Source organism: Mandrillus leucophaeus, unplaced genomic scaffold (genome assembly GCF_000951045.1).
Source record: "Mandrillus leucophaeus isolate KB7577 unplaced genomic scaffold, Mleu.le_1.0 Scaffold39, whole genome shotgun sequence".
NCBI classification, from domain to species: Eukaryota; Metazoa; Chordata; class Mammalia; order Primates; family Cercopithecidae; genus Mandrillus; species Mandrillus leucophaeus.
Window position 1 is genome coordinate 159,327 of NW_012104142.1, and position 18,973 is coordinate 178,299.

At 40.1% G+C, this 18,973-nt stretch overlaps 1 protein-coding gene across 1 annotated transcript in view; it reads left to right on the forward strand.

The window, feature by feature from the left end:
• The window catches only part of KIAA1279 (KIAA1279 ortholog), a 34,211-nt gene extending 15,670 nt beyond the window's left edge, over positions 1–18,541 (forward strand). The window contains exons 2-7 of the mRNA XM_011991015.1: positions 1,053–1,151; positions 5,957–6,036; positions 6,641–6,824; positions 9,747–9,831; positions 11,810–11,925; positions 17,104–18,541. Coding sequence (XP_011846405.1) covers positions 1,053–1,151; positions 5,957–6,036; positions 6,641–6,824; positions 9,747–9,831; positions 11,810–11,925; positions 17,104–17,979 — 1,440 coding nt within the window. The 3' untranslated portion in view covers positions 17,980–18,541. The remainder of the gene's footprint in view (positions 1–1,052; positions 1,152–5,956; positions 6,037–6,640; positions 6,825–9,746; positions 9,832–11,809; positions 11,926–17,103) is intronic.
• Positions 18,542–18,973: the final 432 nt, after the last annotated feature.

Below are 18,973 nucleotides of genomic sequence, written 5' to 3' on the forward strand. Positions count from 1 at the left end.
CTGCACTCCAGCCTGGGCGACAGAGCGAGACTCCGTCTCAAAAAAAAAAAAAAAAAAAAAAAGAAGTCTCTGGAAGAGCATAGTATTTTCAAAGCACTATATGTTTCTGATCCATCTTTGTCTATTATCTCAGAAATCTCACCATGGCTTAGCTGATTGCCCCTTACTCAAAGGCCCACATCATATTGTTGACCTGCTGGGGCTCGCAGTAATACTTGAAGGCTGGGATGCCAGGAGGATCCATTTCCAACTTACTCACATGGTTGTCGGCAGGATTCAGTTCCTCACAGGCTTTTTGACGGAGGGCCTCAGACTGTTGACCTCTCTCATTTCCTTTCCATATGGGCCTCTCCATAGGGTGGCTCACAACATGGCAGTTAGCTTCTTTAAGAAGGAGCAGTCAATTGGCTGGGCGCAGTGGCTCATGCCTGTAATCCCAGCACTTTGGGAGGCCAAGGCGGGTGGATCACAAGGTCAGGAGATCGAGACCATCCTGGCTAACACGGTGAGACCCCATCTTCTACTAAAAATACAAAAAATTAGCCGGGTGTGGTGGCGGGCACCTGTAGTCCCAGCTACTGGGGAGGCTGAGGCAGGAGAATGGCAGTAACCTGGGAGGCGGAGCGTGCAGTGAGCCGAGACTGCGCCACTGCACTCCATCCTGGGCAACAGAGTGAGACTCTGTCTCAAAAAAAAAAAAAGCAGGCAATAGATAGCACCCAAAATGGAAACCAAGGGTTTTGTTAACTAACCTTGGAAATGACTTTCCATCACTTCTGTGATAGTCTAGTTGTTAGAAGCACATCACTAAAACCAGCCTGTACTCAAGGGGAAGAGATTACATAAGAGCATGAATACCCAGAAGCAGAGATCATTGGGGGTTGATTTTAGCAGCTACCTGCTGCACTACATAAGGTCAATATCATTGTGAATAATTAATTGGTAATCCAACTCCACTATTTGGTTGGTAAGTATTGACTTTAAAACTATGAAATTTACTTTAATTGGAGGTCTTATATCATTGTTTGCTTCTCTTTTTCTTTATTTTCCAGAATAACCTGGGTATCTTGTGGTCTGAAAGAGAAGAAATTGAAACTGCACAGGCTTACCTAGAGTCATCAGAAGCCCTATATACTCAGTATATGAAGGAGGTATGTTACATGTCAGATAATTTTTAAGTTTTGATTGAAACTAGTCAAGAATTGATAGTAAGAATCCCTCATTCGTAATATTTGTGTGACTCTTCACTGTGCCCAGGAACTTCTCTATAGAGCTATCTGGGAAGTCAGCTAATAGCTGAAATTATTGCATATTAAAGACTTCAGGGTTTTAAAAAAATAATTCTTGGATAGGACATAATGGCAACCTAGTCTAAATACCATTATAAAGGAAATATTATTCTAATGTTATCCTAAAATACTATTTGCATGTTTTTGTATTTATAATTTAAATATTTTATTTTGGTTTTCCATGAAAATAGCATTACTTGAAGGAAACAAGAACTACTTTAACAAAACATCTGAAATCTTTGAAGCAATGGTTCTCAAATGTTAGCACCCATCAAAATCTGGAGAGCTCGTGAAAGCAGAGCAGACTGGGCATCCAGGCTCTGATTTAATAGTTCTGGGGTGGGGTCTAGGAATTTGCTTTTTTTTTTTTTTTGACATGGAGTCTTGCTCTGTCACCCAGGCTGGAGTGCAGTGGTAGGATCTCGGCTCACTGCAAGCTCTGCCTCCCAGGTTCACGCCATTCTCCTGCCTCAGCCTCCTGAGTAGCTGGGACTACAGGCGCCCACCACCACACCCCACTAATTTTTTGTATTTTTAGTAGAGACGGGTTTTCACCCTGTTAGCCAGGATGGTCGCGATTTCCTGACCTTGTGATCCGCCCACCTCGGCCTCCCAAAGTGCTGGGATTACAGGCATGAGCCACCGCCCCGGCCGGAATTTGCGTTTTTAACAAGGTCCTGCCTGGGTGATGTTTATACTGCTGGTCTAAGTACTATACTGTACTTTGAGAACCACTGCTTCAGGGCAATGGTTTTTCAATGATTTTTTTTTTTTTTTTTTAAGCCCGTGAAACCCTTCTGAAAATGCAGCATATAAAAATTGATTGAGTTACTCTGGTTAAGCAGGTTAGAAGGACCCAGAGCCCAATCTACTACAGATTCTTCCTCTTCCCCACTGCAGTAGTACAAAAGAGATGCTGTAGAACTTCTAGGGCTCTGGGGAGCCAACACTGAAGACTCTCACTTTAGGGTCACAGCCTGCAAAGGTGACAAGCCACTGTGTTACCATCTGTTTCCTTAATAAACTTGTTTTAATATGAAAGGGAAATTATCAGGCACAGTATTTTCTTATGGATTACTATTTGTCACAGCTATCTGCTTTAAAAATCCATTAATACGGCTGGGCATGGTGGCTCATGCCTGTAATCCCAGCATTTTGGGAGGCCGAGGCAAGTGGATGACTTGAGGTCAGGAGTTCAAGACCAGCTTGGGCAACATGGTGAAACCCCATCTCTACTAAAAATACAAAATAGCGGGCGTGGTGGCACATTCCTATAGTCCCAGCTACTCCGGCGACTGAGGCAGGAGAATCGCTTGAACCTGAGAGGCAGAGGCTGCGGTGAGCCGAGATCACACCACTGTACTCCGGCCTGGTCGACAGTGAGACCCTGTCTCAAAAAAAAAAAAAAAAAATCCATTAATAAAGTGCTTTTATAACATTAAAAAACTTGAAATAACATTACATATCACATAAGAGAGACTAAACATACAAAATTATGTTTGCTAAATTCAGGCATCAGAATGCTTAACTACAAAAGAATATAAGAAGCTCGGTATGCCTGTAATCCCAGCACTTTGGGAGGCTGAGTCTGGAGGATCACTTGAGCCCAGAAGTTTGAGACCAGCCTGGGCAGCACAGCAAGGCCTTGTCACTACAAAAAATTAAAAAATTTGCCAGATGTGGTAGCACACACCTGTAGTTTTAACTACTTGGGAGATTGAGGTAGGAGGGTCACCTGAGCCCAGGAGTTTGAGGTTGCAGTGAGCTATCATCGAACCACTGTACTCCAGCCGGGGTGACAGAGTAAGATTCTGTCTTTATTTATTTATTTTTTTCTTTTTGATACGGAGTCTCGCTCGGTTGCCCAGGCTTGAGTGCAGTGGTGTGATCTCGGCTCATTACAACCTCCACCTCCTGAGTTCAAGTAATTCTCCTGCCTCAGCCTCCCAAGTAGTTGGGATTATAGGTGCCTGCCACCATTCCCGGCTAATTTTTTATTTTTTTGGAGACCAGGTTTCACTGTGTTGCCAGGCTGGTCTTGAACTCCTGGACTCAAGTGATCCGCCCACCTCAGTCTCCCAAAGTGCTGGGATTACAGGCATAAGCCACCATGCCCAGCCTCGCACCTTGGCATTTTAACTTTCTTCCTGAAGTACTAACAAGAGCAGAGTGCCACAAGGCCAAATAGAGATGTTAGTCTCCCCTTTCTTGCTTTTAGGCTCACAGTCTTGTACGTGAAATTGTTAATTTAAAATGTAAAGGCTGAGACCGGGCACGTGGCTCACACCTTTAATCCCAGCACTTTGGGAGGCCGAGGTGGGTGGATTGCTTGACCTAGAAGTTCAAGATTAGCCTGGGCCACACAGTGATACTCTTGTCTCTATAAAAACTAAACAAAAATTAGCTGGGTGTGGTGATGTGTGCTTGTGGTCCCAGCTACTTGGGGGGCTGAGGTGGGAGGATGGCTTGAGTCCAGGAGGTCAAAGCTGCAGTGAGCCAGGATCCTCTGCCACTGCACTCCAGCCCAGGCAACCAAATGAGACCCTGTCTCAAAAATAAATAAAATGTAAAAGCTGAGTGCGGTGACTTGCACTTATAATCCCAGCACTTTGGGAGGCTGAGGTAGGAAGATTGCTTGATGCCAAGAGTTCAAGACCAACATGAGCAACAAAGCAAGAACCCATCTTTTGAAAGAAAAAAAAAAAGTTACTAAGCATCAATAGTATTTCATTAAAAATAGTATTTATATGGAAACATAACACATATAGTGAAATTCCTTGTGCTGAGTTGTACCTCTGTTTCAGTTAAAAGAAGATACTGATTTGACTGTTAATATTACTTATGAAGTGTGAAAGCCATAACAGTGAAGTATGTACATAAAATAATATATTGATTAATTCCCCTCATCTAGACAGGGCTATGCTTGGTAAGCAGCCCTCGGCATTGTTGAGGAGTTCTCTGAAGAATTACTTATCTATTGTGTTTGCCTTGGGCCTTGCTTCCTGTCTTAGTTGTTTTTACTTTCTGTAAATCCTGAGAGCCCAAGTTGTGATGCTTTTAGTGTTCACATCCAGAATGTAAAATCATATTTTTATGGGAAGCATTGTTCCTTTTTGAGTTTAATGAATTCAGTTAAAAGCAAGAGTATGCTTCTAGATGGGACTATCCTCATAGAAGTAGAATGAGGCAGAGGTTAGGTAGTTCTGCTCTTTTGGAAGACGTAAGAGGGGATTGTAAGTGATTTATAAATATTAACTCACTTAATCCTCATGAGATAGATACTGTTATTACTCTTATTTTATAGACGAAAAAATAGAAACACAAGAGATCAAGTGACTTGCCCAAGGCAATAAATAATAGAATCTGGTTTTAATGTCCCTGTATTGAAAGGGGATAATATACTTTTCTTATTTTCTTGAGAAAAAAATATCAGAATAAATATTAAAATCTCTCATTTGATTTTTATTAGTGGCCAGTTTAGAATACTACTACTGTAGAAATATATACATTTTTCTTATTTGTTTTGCTTATGCAAGTTTTTAACAGAGCTCTTTTACCAGACAAAATTGCAATTTGACATACTTAAAGAGGGGTCAGGCACGGTGGCTCACACCTGTAATCCCAGCACTTTGGGAGGCCGAGGCAGGCAGATCAAGAGATCAAGACCATCCTGGCCAACATGGAGAAACCCCGTCTCTACTAAAAATACAAAAATTAGCGGGGGGTGGTGGCACATGTCTGAAATCCCAGCTACTCAGGAGGTTAAGGCAGGAGAATCACTTGAACCTGGAAGGCGGAGGTTGTAGTGAGCCGGGATGGCACCACTGTCCTCCAGCCTGGTGAAAGAGCGAGACTCCATCTCCAAAAAAAGAAAAAAAAAAACTTAAAGCGGTTGGGCACAGTGGCTTATGCCTGTAGTTTCAGTACTTTGGGAGGCTGAGGCAGGAGGATCACTGGAGGCTACGAGTTCAAGACCAGCCTGGGCAATAGAGCAAGACCCCCATCTCTAAATAAATAAATAAGAACTTAAAAAAAGAAAAAACAAAATACTTAAAGAATTATATATATCTAAAAGCAAATTGGTGAATTTTTTGCATATTTGCAGTTTAACTGCAACAACAGTAAAATTTTGTCAAATGTGAACTTACAGGGTATCTTTTATTTGTTTGACTCAGATTTTATGGTTAAGAAAATTACTTGTTGAGCCGGGTGCAGTGGCTCACGCCTATAATCCTAGCACTTTGGGAGGCCAAGGCAGGTGGATTGCTTGAGCCCAGGAGTTCAAGACCAGTCTGGGCAACATAGTGAAACCCTGTGTCTACAAAAAAATACAAAAATTAGCCAGGCCTGGTGTTGCACACCTGTAGTTCCAGCTACTCGGGAGGCTGAGGTAGGAGGACTGCTTGAGGTGGGAGGATCGGGAGACGGAGGTTACAGTGAGCCAAGATTGTGCCACTCCAATCCAGCCTGGTGACAGAAACTGTGTCTGAATAAATAAATACAAATTTAAAAAACGGAAAATTACTTCTTGAGTAACATAAAAATGAACTAGGAAAAAATGAAATGTATTTGACTTGTAAAAGTTGATTTCTCCAGGTCTTCCAGAAGAGGGCACTTGGTGTTTACAGTTTAAAACTTTAAAGAGCTTTTGTTTTTCTTAATTGTAGGTTGGGTGTCCTCCTCTTGATCCTACTGAGCGTTTTCTTCCTGAAGAAGAGAAACTTACTGAACAAGAGAGATCAAAAAGGTGAGTAGGTGTAGAAATCAGCCCTTGCAAATATTTCCGCATAGCATAGATAAGTGATTGTTCAAAAAGGCACTTATAAAGGTTACAGAATGGGGATTCTGACATGAGTAAAACCTCCATTTACCGCTTACGTGTTATGTGACCTTGTTCAAACCTGAGACTCAGTTTCCTTATCTGTCAAATAGATACAATAAACAAATCCAACTCAAAGGGTTGGTGGGAGGATCAAAATAAATATGTGTGAAATTTACTTATAAAACATAAACCATGGGCGGGACACGGTGGCTCACGCCTATAATCCCAGCACTTTGGGAGGCTGAGGCGGGTGGATCACAAGGTCAGGAGTTCGAGACTGGCCTGACTATTACAGTGAAACCCCGTCTCAACCAAAAATACAAAAATTAGCCCGGCACGGTGGCAGGCGTCTGTAGTTCCAGCTACTCGAGAGGCTGAGGCAGGAGAATTGCTTGAACCCAGGAGGTGGAGGTTGCAGTGAGCCGAGAGCACGACACTGTATTCCAGCCTGGGCAACAGAGTGAGACTCTGTCTCAGGAAAAAAAAAAGTAAACCATTACATAAATATTGGTTTATTTTTTCTTTACAGATTTGAAAAGGTTTATACTCATAACCTATATTACCTAGCTCAAGTCTACCAGCATCTGGAAATGTTTGAGAAGGCTGCTCACTATTGCCATAGTACACTAAAACGCCAGCTTGAGCATAATGCCTACCATCCTATAGAGTGGGCTATCAATGCTGCTACCTTGTCACAGTTTTACATCAATAAGGTAAGCATCTTGAAGTAGTTATCTAACAGTACCAATAGTGAGTATAAAAATAGAACCAGTAGTACCTTGAAAATACCATCTTTTAAAAACAGGTAGCTTGTATTTTATGATTTGCAACTGGACCCGAAAATGCAGCTCAGTTTGCCCGTGTACTAAAATTTTGTAGCTTTTTGTTGTATGAATTATTTTAAGTTTTAAAATGCCAAGTTTTATCATTGTTTTACATGTTACCTAAGACCAATTCTTTTTTTTAACATAGGCACGCTATCTCAACTCATTTTAGTGAGGTATTACCTTAAATTGCAGATTTTATCTTGTAGATATATCTTTATCTTTATGTAATGGTAATCTCATAACTCTGAGAATTTGACTGAGGAAGTTGACTGTTAAATGTGGGCTTTGATAAAAGCATGTGATGCATTTCAGTTATTTTTCAGAATTAACTCTGTAATAATTTTTTAATGTTGGAAATATGTCTGCTGAGTTCCAAAGTTCTAGGTCTTTATGACATACTTCTTTTGGATTGTTAAACAGGGACAATGTTTTTGAGCTTCTTAATTGTTTATCAGAATTTCTCATAAAAATTTTAAAAAGCATTGCTCACATCATGTTGATGTACCCTTAATTGACCCATTTATTCCTTTAATCCCTAAGAGTTTTTAATGCTAAAATAATTTTACACTACCTTTTCTAACCAGATTTTCCTATTAATCCTTAATAAGACATCTCGGCAATATAAATTACTTTTATTTATATTTCTAATTCGCAAGCCTCTCTGAAATTTTGGTAATTCTCTGCTTATCAGAGTTCCTTCTTTCATCTCTCTGGTAACCTGCTGCCTTATTCTTGGGCCTTTATCCTTTTTGAGCATTTCATTAGCGTTGGTTCTGTAAATGCGCCCTATGATTAAAGTATTGTCCCACAGAATTTCATTCAGAAAAGCTATTAGCAGGAGAGAAAGGGCTGTGGTGACTGCAGCATCGCTTCTAGGACTTTGGTCTAAGATCAAGTGTGTAAGTAACGCTACTGCATATATCAGAGCATTCAGTTAACTAATTCTCATGAATCCATTTCATTGTCCTCATCCAAAGTGTTATCCAGTGCCTCTGCTTGTGACATCTTTTTTACAGCTGTTGGAGGCCCCTTGTTCATTCTGTTTAGCAACTTTAAAATTATGTATTCACTATGACTTTAATTAATACTTAAAACTCCATGGATATTGGCAGTACCAAGATATCTAGATATTAAAGTGTGATTTAAAATTTAAAGTTGTTAAGCATTACTTATGTGGAGCATGCAGTAATTTTCATGAGACTTCCCACACCCTGCACTTTTATTTTTTGCCAAAATCTTTTTTAAGTTTTTGTTAAAACCAACTAAGTCGTATTGCAAAAAGAGGGATTTGAACCATGTTTTTAAAAATGCAATTGTCATTTATATCATTGTCATCTTCATCTGATTCCAGTGATGAGGTTTTGCTACGTGGTGAATCCCTACCTGGCAGCTGCTAAAGTCCCACATTTACCAGCCACCTAGAGGGCATAAGATACTCACTGTTCTAGCAGCGATTGCTCACAGGGAGCCAATCTGGACAAAGCTGAAATGATGATAATGGTTAAGGGATTGGATTATAGAGAGATAATTAAAGTTTCATTATATAAACTCTAACTTTCTTTTGGCTTTTAAGATTTAACACATTTTTATCTATAGATGTTGCTGGGCCAATACTTGACATGCCCAGCTATTCTCAAGATGGCTTCTGAATTTGCCATAATGGAAAGATGTCATGTAATGCTGCGATTTTAAAGTTATAGCCAACCATTTAAAGCCTTTCAGGTATTACTATAATTAAGTAGACATTCTATTTAATGAGGGTGGCTTCCAACTAAAAGTTGGACTTTAACTTTGAACTTCTGCTGGGTGGTCCTTTGACTTACATGACAAATACAAAATGTTTCTATTAATAAGGAGATCTTCTCTAATTGTTTGAGAAGTTTGCCATGCCCAGAATTGAATTATGAAGTCTTCAAGAGTGTTGGTAAAGCAGTTCCATAAAGTTCATCTGTAGAAATCTGTTGACTTCAAAATTTGGTGGGAAGCCTTATTGTATGTAAATTTCAAAGATTTTAGAACACAGGAGTCTCTCCTTATCCAAATTTATCCTAATTGCCTGTGTATAGTAGGATGTAAAAGGGCTCTATAAACCTAATAAAAATTAAATCTTCAGACTGGGCAAGGTGGCTTACATTTATAACCCCAGCACTCTGGGAGGCCAAGGTGGGAGCATTGCTTGAGGCCAGGAGTTGGAGACTTGTCTAGGCAACATAGAGGAACCCCAGAATTAGGCTTGGTGGCATGTGCCTATAGTCCAGCTACTCAGGAAGCTAAAGGTGGGAGGATCCCTTACGCCCAGGAGATTGAGGCTGCAGCGAACTATGATTGTGCCACTGCACTCCAGCCTTGGGCTAGAGTGAGACCCCTATCTCGTAAGGAAAAAAAAAATTCAGTCCTGACACAATGTAAATAGTCTAAGAATTTATTGTGCGTGGGAGTTTGGCTATTTAGACTGAACCTAAAGGGCTTTTTGAGACAGTTTAAGTCTAGGATGACAGCCATTCTTGTATATCTATTGATTAAATAAGGAGAGCTAACTTTCAATTGGCAGTTGTCTTTCAGCCCAAGTGGATTATTATTAAGAGTTTGGGGGCATTAATATTTTAACCATTGAGGTTACATTTTAACCAGATAATATGATAATATATCTTTTATACCTTCTGAATGATCTGCAACTCTATAGGGCCTCCTTTGTAGTATTTTTATCTGATTTTATACCTTTTCCCATATTAAAAGAAATTATGCAAGTATCAGTTGCAAATAAAGCTGTATGATAGTCACATTCACTGTTGTTTATTTCCCCAATAGCTATGCTTTATGGAGGCCAGGCACTGTTTATCAGCTGCTAATGTCATTTTTGGTCAAACTGGAAAGATCTCAGCCACAGAAGACAGTAAGTTTACCTTTGCATGTTTTACATAGCTTTTAAAAAAGTATTTTATTGTGAAATTATTTTAAACTTTTGAAAAGTTGCAAGATCAGAAGAGCTATCATATGCCCTTCTCCTAAATGCACCAATTTTTAGTATTTTCTTCGCTTGGAATCAAATTTTATTTTTCTCTCTGAACCACTAGAGAGGTTACATACATTAGGCTCCTTTACCCTTTCATACTTCAATATATATTTCCTAAGAAGAATATCTTCTTACATAATCATAGATCATTTATCAAATTCAAGAAATGTAACATTGGCTAGGCATGATGGCCCACGCCTGTAATGCTAGATTTTGGGAGGCCAAGATGGGAGGGGCCAGGAGTTCAAGACCAGCCTGATCAACATAGTGAGACCCTACCTCTATGTTTTTAAAGAAATTAAAAAAACAAAAGTAACATTGATACAATTCTTTTGTCTACACTGCATATTTCTGTTTCATCAGTTGTTGCCATAATATTCCTTCTAGCATTTGTTTGCCAGTGCTGGATTATACAGTTCAAGATTGCATATTGCATTCAGTTGTCACATCTCTAGGCATTTTTCATCCAGAATTGTTCCTCAGCCTTTCTTTCCCTTTCATCACTTAACATTTTTGAAGAATATAGGCCAGTTATTTCAGAGAATTACTGCCAACTGGGGTTTGTGTGATGTTTCCTTACGCCACCATTCAGATGATATATTTTTGGTTGGAATACTACATGCATAAACGATGTAGCCAAATATCCATCTTTTTAAGTATAGTGTTTCATTTTGTCTTAGAAAATCACAGTTAACATGTATCTTTGAGCCATTTAACAGGTTTTGTAGTAAGTTCATCATTTTCTTTAAAAATAGTTTATTTTGAAAAATAGTTTGATTCTATAACTCACAGTTGAACAGTTTCCAACCTTCTTACGATGTTTTAGATTTTGAAACATCATGTCTTCCTTACAAATGGACATTCTAATTGTGGATCTGAAAAGTGCAGAGACTCTTAAGAGTTAAAGGAATGCACATTATCAAAGTAAATAGTTGCTTTCTCCCCTAATATATTAGCTACATTGAATTAATTATAGATTAGTTGAAGTCTAAGAGGCACTTGTCTAAAAAAATGAACAAAAACTAAATTGCCGAGATATTATTTAATACTATACTTTATTTAAAATAATATCGTGAGATATTATTTTTTTACTCTTCAAAATAGCTGAAAAAATGACAGTGTCCAGTGTTTTAAAAATGTTCTTATTGAGCATTCTCGTATATTGTTGGTTGGCGTATTTGTTGAAAATAATTTGGCTATATGTTGTGAATTACTTAAAATTGTGTAAACTCTTCTACTCAGTAAATTCCACTTCTAGGAACCTGCCCTAAGGAAGTAATCCAAAATCCAGGCAGATTTTTGCACAAATATATTCATGTTTCGAGTGTAAAAAAATGTGTGTGTGTGTATAAACTTTCTAAACCTTTGTGTTGAGGGCTGACTTTCAATAGACTGCAGCAAGAAAGCTGCCCTGCTGTGTATGACACTCTGACCCAGAAGCAGGTCATCTGAATAGTTTAGCACCAGGTTCTCCACAACCATGTGTTGTGTGACATAGAGGTTTTTGTGATAGTACAGAAATGGAAACAACAAATTCCAGGTTAGAATTGGAAGAATGGCTAAATAATGGAATATCTATTTAATTGTATATAGTGGTGTACTTAAAAATGAAGCTAAGAGTTGATAATGATATGAGTAAAGTGTTTGTGGTATGAGAAAGAAATATGCAAAAATAATAGTGAGTGCTTCTGGATAGTAGGATTTGAAGTGGATCTTTCTTCCCTTTTCCCCGAGCCCCCTGCTTCAGTAAAGATCTGTTACTTTTGTAGTCAGGAAAAAGTGATATAAAAAAATTACAGTACCCAGTGAAAATTACAGTTGTGACCATTAATTTAAACAAATCACATGTATATTTTAGCTCCTGAAGCTGAAGGAGAGGTGCCAGAGCTTTATCATCAAAGAAAGGGGGAAATAGCAAGGTGCTGGATCAAATACTGTTTGACTCTCATGCAGAATGCCCAACTCTCCATGCAGGTAATGCAGTCAGAAGTTGCCTTTTTCTTTCTTAAATGAGGCCATTGTAAGTAAAAACTCATAGTGGGGACTGTGCTCATTGGGGTCACATTGTGTTTAATATGAAAGGCGTGTAGAATGTTTTCATAAATATTTCTTTCTTGGTTTTAAATCGTACTCATTAAATTGATTGAATCCAGGAGGCAGAGGCTGCAGTGAGCCAAGAGTGGACCACTGCATTCCAGCCTGGGCAACAGAGCAAGACTCCATCTCAAATAAATAAATAAATAAATAAATAAATAAATAAATAAAATCTTACTTATCATTCAAGGCCTATCTTAAATACTACGTCTTCCTTGAAGACTTCTCTTTGGTTAGACTATAAGCTTCTTCAGAGCTGGGAACTATGTCATATTCTTTTTTTTTTTTTTTTTTTTTAAAGACAGGCTCTCGCTGTGTTGCCCAGGCTGGCGTGTGGTGATATGGTCATGGGTCACTGCAACCTTGATCTCCCCAGCTCACACAATCATCCCACCTCATCCTGGGAGTACAGGCATGTGCCACCATGTCCAGTTAATTTTTAAGTTATTTTGTAGATACTGGCTCTCATTATGTTGCCAAGGCTGGTCTTGAACTCTTGGGTTCAAGTGATCCTCCCGCCTTTGCCTCCCAAAGTGCTGGGATTACAGGTGTGAGCCACTGTGCCTGGCCTAACTAATCTTTTTTTTTTTTGAGACGGAGTTTTGCTGTGTTGCCCAGGCTGGAGTGCTGGAGTACAGTGGTGTGATCGCAGCTGCAACCTCTGCGTCCCGGGTTCAAAGGATTCTCCTGTCTCAGCCTCCCGGGTAGCTGGGATTACAGGTGCCTGCCACCATGCCTGGCTAATTTTTGACTTTTTAGTAGAGACGGAGTCTCACCATGTTGGCCAAGCTGGTCTCGAACTCCTGACCTCAAGTGATCCACCCATCTCAGCCTCCCAGAGTGCTGGGATTACAGGTGTGAGCCACCACACCTGGCCAAGGCCTTACTAATCTTTATATACTTCTCAGTGTTATCTTACACACAGCATGGACTTGATAAAATCTAAATGGGTAGACTTTTAAGAAATAGCTCATGTAATAGTTCAAAAATAGAAGCAGAAGTGATGGCAGTGAAGAGCATGGGCTCTGGAAACACACTAGGTAGGTATGAACTCCAGCTCTGCTGCTTCGTAGCTATGTCTTGGTGGCAATTTACTTAATATATTTTTGCCTGTATTTCCTCACAAATAAGTTGGAGATAATAGTACTTAATACTGTTGTTATGAGAGTTAAATCAGTATATATTAAGGCCTCAGAAAAGTGCCTGAGACATACTAAGTCCTTAATAAATGTTAACTACCATCATCATTATTAATTTATACCCAATCCTAGTTTCTAACCACTAGGGAGGATAATAAAATTAATCATTTAGATGCAATATACTAATTGTAGATACATAGAAGCTTTCCTGGGGGAGTCATTGTGCTTTTGTTTTTTTATATGTGTGTATTAAAGTATGATAATTTTTTTTTTTTTTACATGGGACTCTGCTTGATAAAAGTATAATAATATTTAGTGGTTGTATTAGTCCGTTCTCACACTGCTATAAAGAATTACTTGAGGCTAGGTGCAGTGCCTCATGCCTATAATCCCAGCACTTTGGGAGGCCAAGGTGGGTGGATCACTTGAGCCCATGAGTTTGAGACCAGCCTGGACAACATGTTGAAACCCTGTCTCTACCAAAAATACAAAAAATTAGCCAAGCATGGTGGTGTGCACCTGTAGTCCCAGCTACTGGGGAGGCTGAAGCAGGAGAATCACTTGAGCACAGGAGGCAGAGGTTGCAGTGAGCCAACATTGCACCACTGCGCTCCAGCCTGGGTAACAGAGTGAGACCCTGTCTCAAAAAAAAACAGAAAAAGAACCACCAAAGACTGGGTAATTTATGAAGAAAAGAGGTTAATTGACTTACAGTTCCTCAGGCTTAACAGGAAGCATGACTGGGAGGCCTCAGGAAACTTAGAGTCATGGCAGAAGGTGAAAGGGAAGCAAGCGTGTCTTACCGTGGCAGAGCAGGAGAGAGAGAGAGCAAAGGGGGATATGCTACACACTTCAAAACCATCAGATCTCGTGAGAGAGCTCACTCACTACCACAAGAACAGCAAGCATGAAATCTGCCCCCAATGATCCAGTCACTTCCCACCAGGTCCCTCCTCCAGTCTGACGTGAGATTTGGCTGAGGACACAAATCCATACTGTATCAGTGGTAAATAATGTAGAACCTTGTGAAACTACTAAACTACAAACCTCAACACATCAGAAGCATAGATCTTGAAGAGATAAAGATCATTTTAGAGGTTAGAGGGTAAAGAGGAGGCATATTAAGGAAAGACAGGAAGTAGGGAGAAGAACTATGGGCTTTATGTCTAGAGAATTTGGAGCCAGGAAGAGCTGTCAAGTTTCTTCTGGTCAGGTAAGGAAAGCTGGAAAAGGAGAGTTGCAGGGGCTATTGGAGCAAAACAGTAGGCTAATTTAAGAAAGCATCCTAGAGAGAACATGTAGATAAACAAGCAGCCCAGGAAGGAAGGAAGTATACAAGATTTAGAGACTTATGATCTACGTTTGAAGTAATTGTGTCAAGCATAATGCACTATGATTTGACCCTTACCTTTCATTCAGTTGATGTTTCTAGTCTGGGAACTTAGAACTTCATCACTTGGTTAGTTTAAACTCACATATTTGCCATGCTACTAAATTACTCAGATTTTCCTTAAACCCAATTTTGTTTTTTGAGATGGGGTTTCTGTCACCCAGGCTGGTGTGCAGTGGCATGATCTCCACTCACTACATCCTCCACCTCCCCAGCTCAAGCGGTCCTCCCACATCAGCCTGCCACGTAACTGGGACCACAGGTGTGTGCCACTGTGCCCGGCTAATTCTTTGTATTTTTGTTAGGACGATGTTTTACCATGTTGCCCAGGCTGGTCTTGAACTCTTGAGCTCAAGCAATCCACCCATGTCAGCCTCCCAAAGTGCTAGGATTACAGGTGTGAGCCACTGCGCTCGGCCCTGACTTTCTTTTTTAACTGTAACTTCATCCTGTATCATCTGTGTATTTATCTGAAAGACCTTCTTCAGTTCAAGCTTTTTTTTTTTTTAGACGGAGTCTCGCTCTGTCACCCAGGCTGGAGTGCAGCGCAGTGGCGCGATGCGCAGTGGCGCGATCTTGGCTCACTGCAAACTCCGCCTCCCAGGTTCACACCATTCTTCTGCCTCAACCTCCCGATTAGCTGGGACTACAGGCTCCCGCCACCACACCCGGCTAATCTTTTTTGTATTTTTAGTAGAGATGGGGTTTCACTGTGTTAGCCAGGATGGTCTCGATCTCCTGACCTTGTGATCCACCCACCTCGGCATCTCAAAGTGCTGGGATTACAGGCGTGACCCACCGCGCCCAGCCCAGCTCAAGCTTTAAGACATACACATATTTATTCAATTAAGTATTTATGCCAAACCTGTGCTAGTCATTGGCCAAGGATACTATGATGGACAAAAATGAACTTAGCCTTTGACTTCATGTAAAAGTACAATTTTGCTAAGTTCCACAAAGGAGAGACACATGATATGAGAAGGCACAATAGGAAGAAATAACAAGCAAGCTCTGGGGATGAGTAAGTAGGAGTTACCTAGCCTGAAGAAAAGAAGGCACACCATGCCAAGGAGCTGAAGCAGCATGTTTAGAAGTTCTGTGGCGTAAGGGAGGATAACATCAGAAGGGATGGAGCAAAGGCTGTGAGGTTGGAGCTGAGGGAGAGGGAGTGTGATATAAGGTAAAGTCAGAGTTAGAAAGGGGCTGGAGCAATCAAGGCTTTGAAGCATTGTTGTCTTCATCTTCTGAGCATTTGGAAACCTTGAAGGGTTTGTGGAGAGATCACTAGTGAGACAGTGTCAAGTGAAAAGAAGAAAAGGGGCCAGGCGCGGTGGCTCAAGCCTGTAATCCCAGCACTTTGGGAGGCCGAGACGGGCGGATCACTAGGTCAGGAGATCAAGACCATCCTGGCTAACACGGTGAAACCCCGTCTCTACTAAAAAGTACAAAAAACTAGCCGGGCGAGGTGGCGGGCGCCTGTAGTCCCAGCTACTCGGGAGGCTGAGGCAGGAGAATGGCATAAACCCGGGAGGCGGAGCTTGCAGTGAGCTGAGATCCGGCCACTGCACTCCAGCCTGGGCGACAGAGCGAGACTACGTCTCAAAAAAAAAAAAAAGAAAGAAAAGAAGAAAAGGACTTGGGATCTGTTATTTAATTTTATTGGCCAAGAAGAGCTTACTCTTATTTCTTAACCACCTTAGTTATTCTTAGTTATTCCCCACCCCCAGGAGGTAGAGGAGAAAACTTTAACTAGAAAAGTAGATTTAACTTTGTTCATTTTGATGTCTTTAAGAGACCTAGAGCATTTCTCTCTGATATATTTCGCTAAATAACTAATAGCATAAACATGGTAGCATTAATTTTAATGGCATCCTTGTGAAGTATTTTTGTGATGCAGATTACAGTCTGTTTGTTTGTTTGTTTGTTTCTTGAGACGGAGTCTTGCACTGTCACCCAGGCTGGAGTGCAGTGGCACGATCTCCACTCACTGCAACCTCCGCCTCCTGGGTTCAAGCGATTCTCCTGCCTCAGTCTCCCAAGTGACTGGGATTACAGGCCCCTGCCACCATGCCTAGTTAATTTTTGTATTTTTAGTAGAGACAGGGTTTCACTGTGTTGGCCAGGCTGGTCTTGAACTCCTGACCTTGTGATCCGCCCGTCTTGGCCTTCCAAAGTGCTGGGAGTAATGTATCACATGTATATAATGTTTCACAATTCTCAAAGTACTTTTATAGGTAGCATTTATCTTATTGGAAGGAGTAACTGTAAATGAATTTCAGTTCCTCAGAATAAATGATATGTAAGCAGCTTGTCTATTTAAATACTTTTTTTTTTTCACATTTCTTGAGTTTTTAATATAATTGGAAGAAAGAAAGAAGTTTTCAAAGGTGTTTAAGACTATGATACCCTTCTTAACCAGGCTGGAAAGTAAGAGACTTTTCTAAAAAAACTCTGAAGTTTGCTTTAATGTTATTTAACAGCAGGAGGTGAGTGTCCTACTTAACCATAATTTATTTATTTTTCCTTCAGGACAACATAGGAGAGCTTGATCTTGATAAACAGTCTGAACTTAGAGCTTTAAGGAAAAAAGAACTAGATGAGGAGGAAAGCATTCGGAAAAAAGCTGTGCAGTTTGGAACCGGTGAGCTGTGTGATGCCATCTCTGCAGTAGAAGAGAAAGTGAGCTACTTGAGACCTTTAGATTTTGAAGAAGCCAGAGAACTTTTCTTATTGGGTCAGCACTATGTCTTTGAGGCAAAAGAGTTCTTTCAGATTGATGGTTATGTCACTGACCATATTGAAGTTGTCCAAGACCACAGTGCTCTGTTTAAGGTGCTTGCATTCTTTGAAACTGACATGGAGAGACGGTGCAAGATGCATAAACGCAGAATAGCCATGCTAGAGCCCCTAACTGTAGACCTGAATCCACAGTATTACCTGTTGGTCAACAGACAGATCCAGTTTGAAATTGCACATGCTTACTATGATATGATGGATTTGAAGGTTGCCATTGCTGACAGGCTAAGGGATCCCGATTCACACATTGTAAAAAAAATAAATAATCTTAATAAGTCAGCGTTGAAGTACTACCAGCTCTTCTTAGACTCCCTGAGAGACCCAAATAAAGTATTCCCTGAGCATATAGGGGAAGATGTTCTTCGCCCTGCCATGTTAGCTAAGTTTCGAGTTGCCCGTCTCTATGGTAAAATCATTACTGCAGATCCCAAGAAAGAGTTGGAAAATTTGGCAACATCATTGGAACATTACAAATTTATTGTTGATTACTGTGAAAAGCATCCTGAGGCTGCCCAAGAAATAGAAGTTGAGCTAGAACTTAGTAAAGAGATGGTTAGTCTTCTCCCAACAAAAATGGAGAGATTCAGAACCAAGATGGCCCTGACTTAATCCCTGTTTTTAAAGAAAGGAAATGTGCAATATTGAAGTGATCTTTTTCCCTAGTCAAACAGGCCCAATTCCATTGTGATATTTACCTTTACGGCCAGGTGAGTGCAGTTTGAGCTTGAGATACAGTCAACTGAGTGTTTGCTAGGATCCTAAGGAACATAAAGTTAATTAAAAACTTACACCTAATTATGTAAATTGCCTTGTTAAAGACATGTAATTTGTATTTTAGATGCTTGTTTCCTATTTAAATATAGACATTTCTACCCTCAGTTTCTAAATGTAGATTATTTGTTGGCTAGTACTTGATAGATTCCTTATAAGAAAAAATGCTGGGTAATGTACATGGTAGACAAACCTGTTACTATATTAAGATTGAAAAAGTAACTTCTCTAGTTACTCCTTCTAAAATATTTGATTTCCTAAATTCCCCCCACCCAAAATCTTTCCCTTTTGAAAATACTAAAAACTAAGTTATGTTATTATAAAGTGTAAAATGATTTGTCTTAATTATAGGAGAAAAAGGCCTTGTTGGAAATAAAATAAACTGACTTATTTCACTAATAAAAACTTCCATTTCCTCTTTTGTTTTCTTGTGAGCATTGGTTTTGTTTTTTGATACCTCAAAGATACTAGCTTATTTGAAGCTAGAGAAGAGTATTTCTTCAATAACATTGCATAGTTAGAAAACATTAAAATATCATTCATGGCTGAGTGTGGTGGCTCATTCCTGTAATCCCAGCACTTTGGGAGGCCGAGGTGGGAGGATCACTTGAGGCCAGGAGTTCGAGACCAGCCTGGGCAACAAAGTGAGACCCCATCTCTACAAAACATACAAAAATTAGCTGGGGCATTGTGCCACCTGTCTGTAATCCCAGCTACTTGGGAGGCTAAGGTGGGAGGATTGCTTGAGCCCAGGAGGCCAAGGCTGTAGTGAACCATAATTGCCACTACACTCCAGCCTGGGTGACAGACCCTGTCTCAAAATAAAATAAAA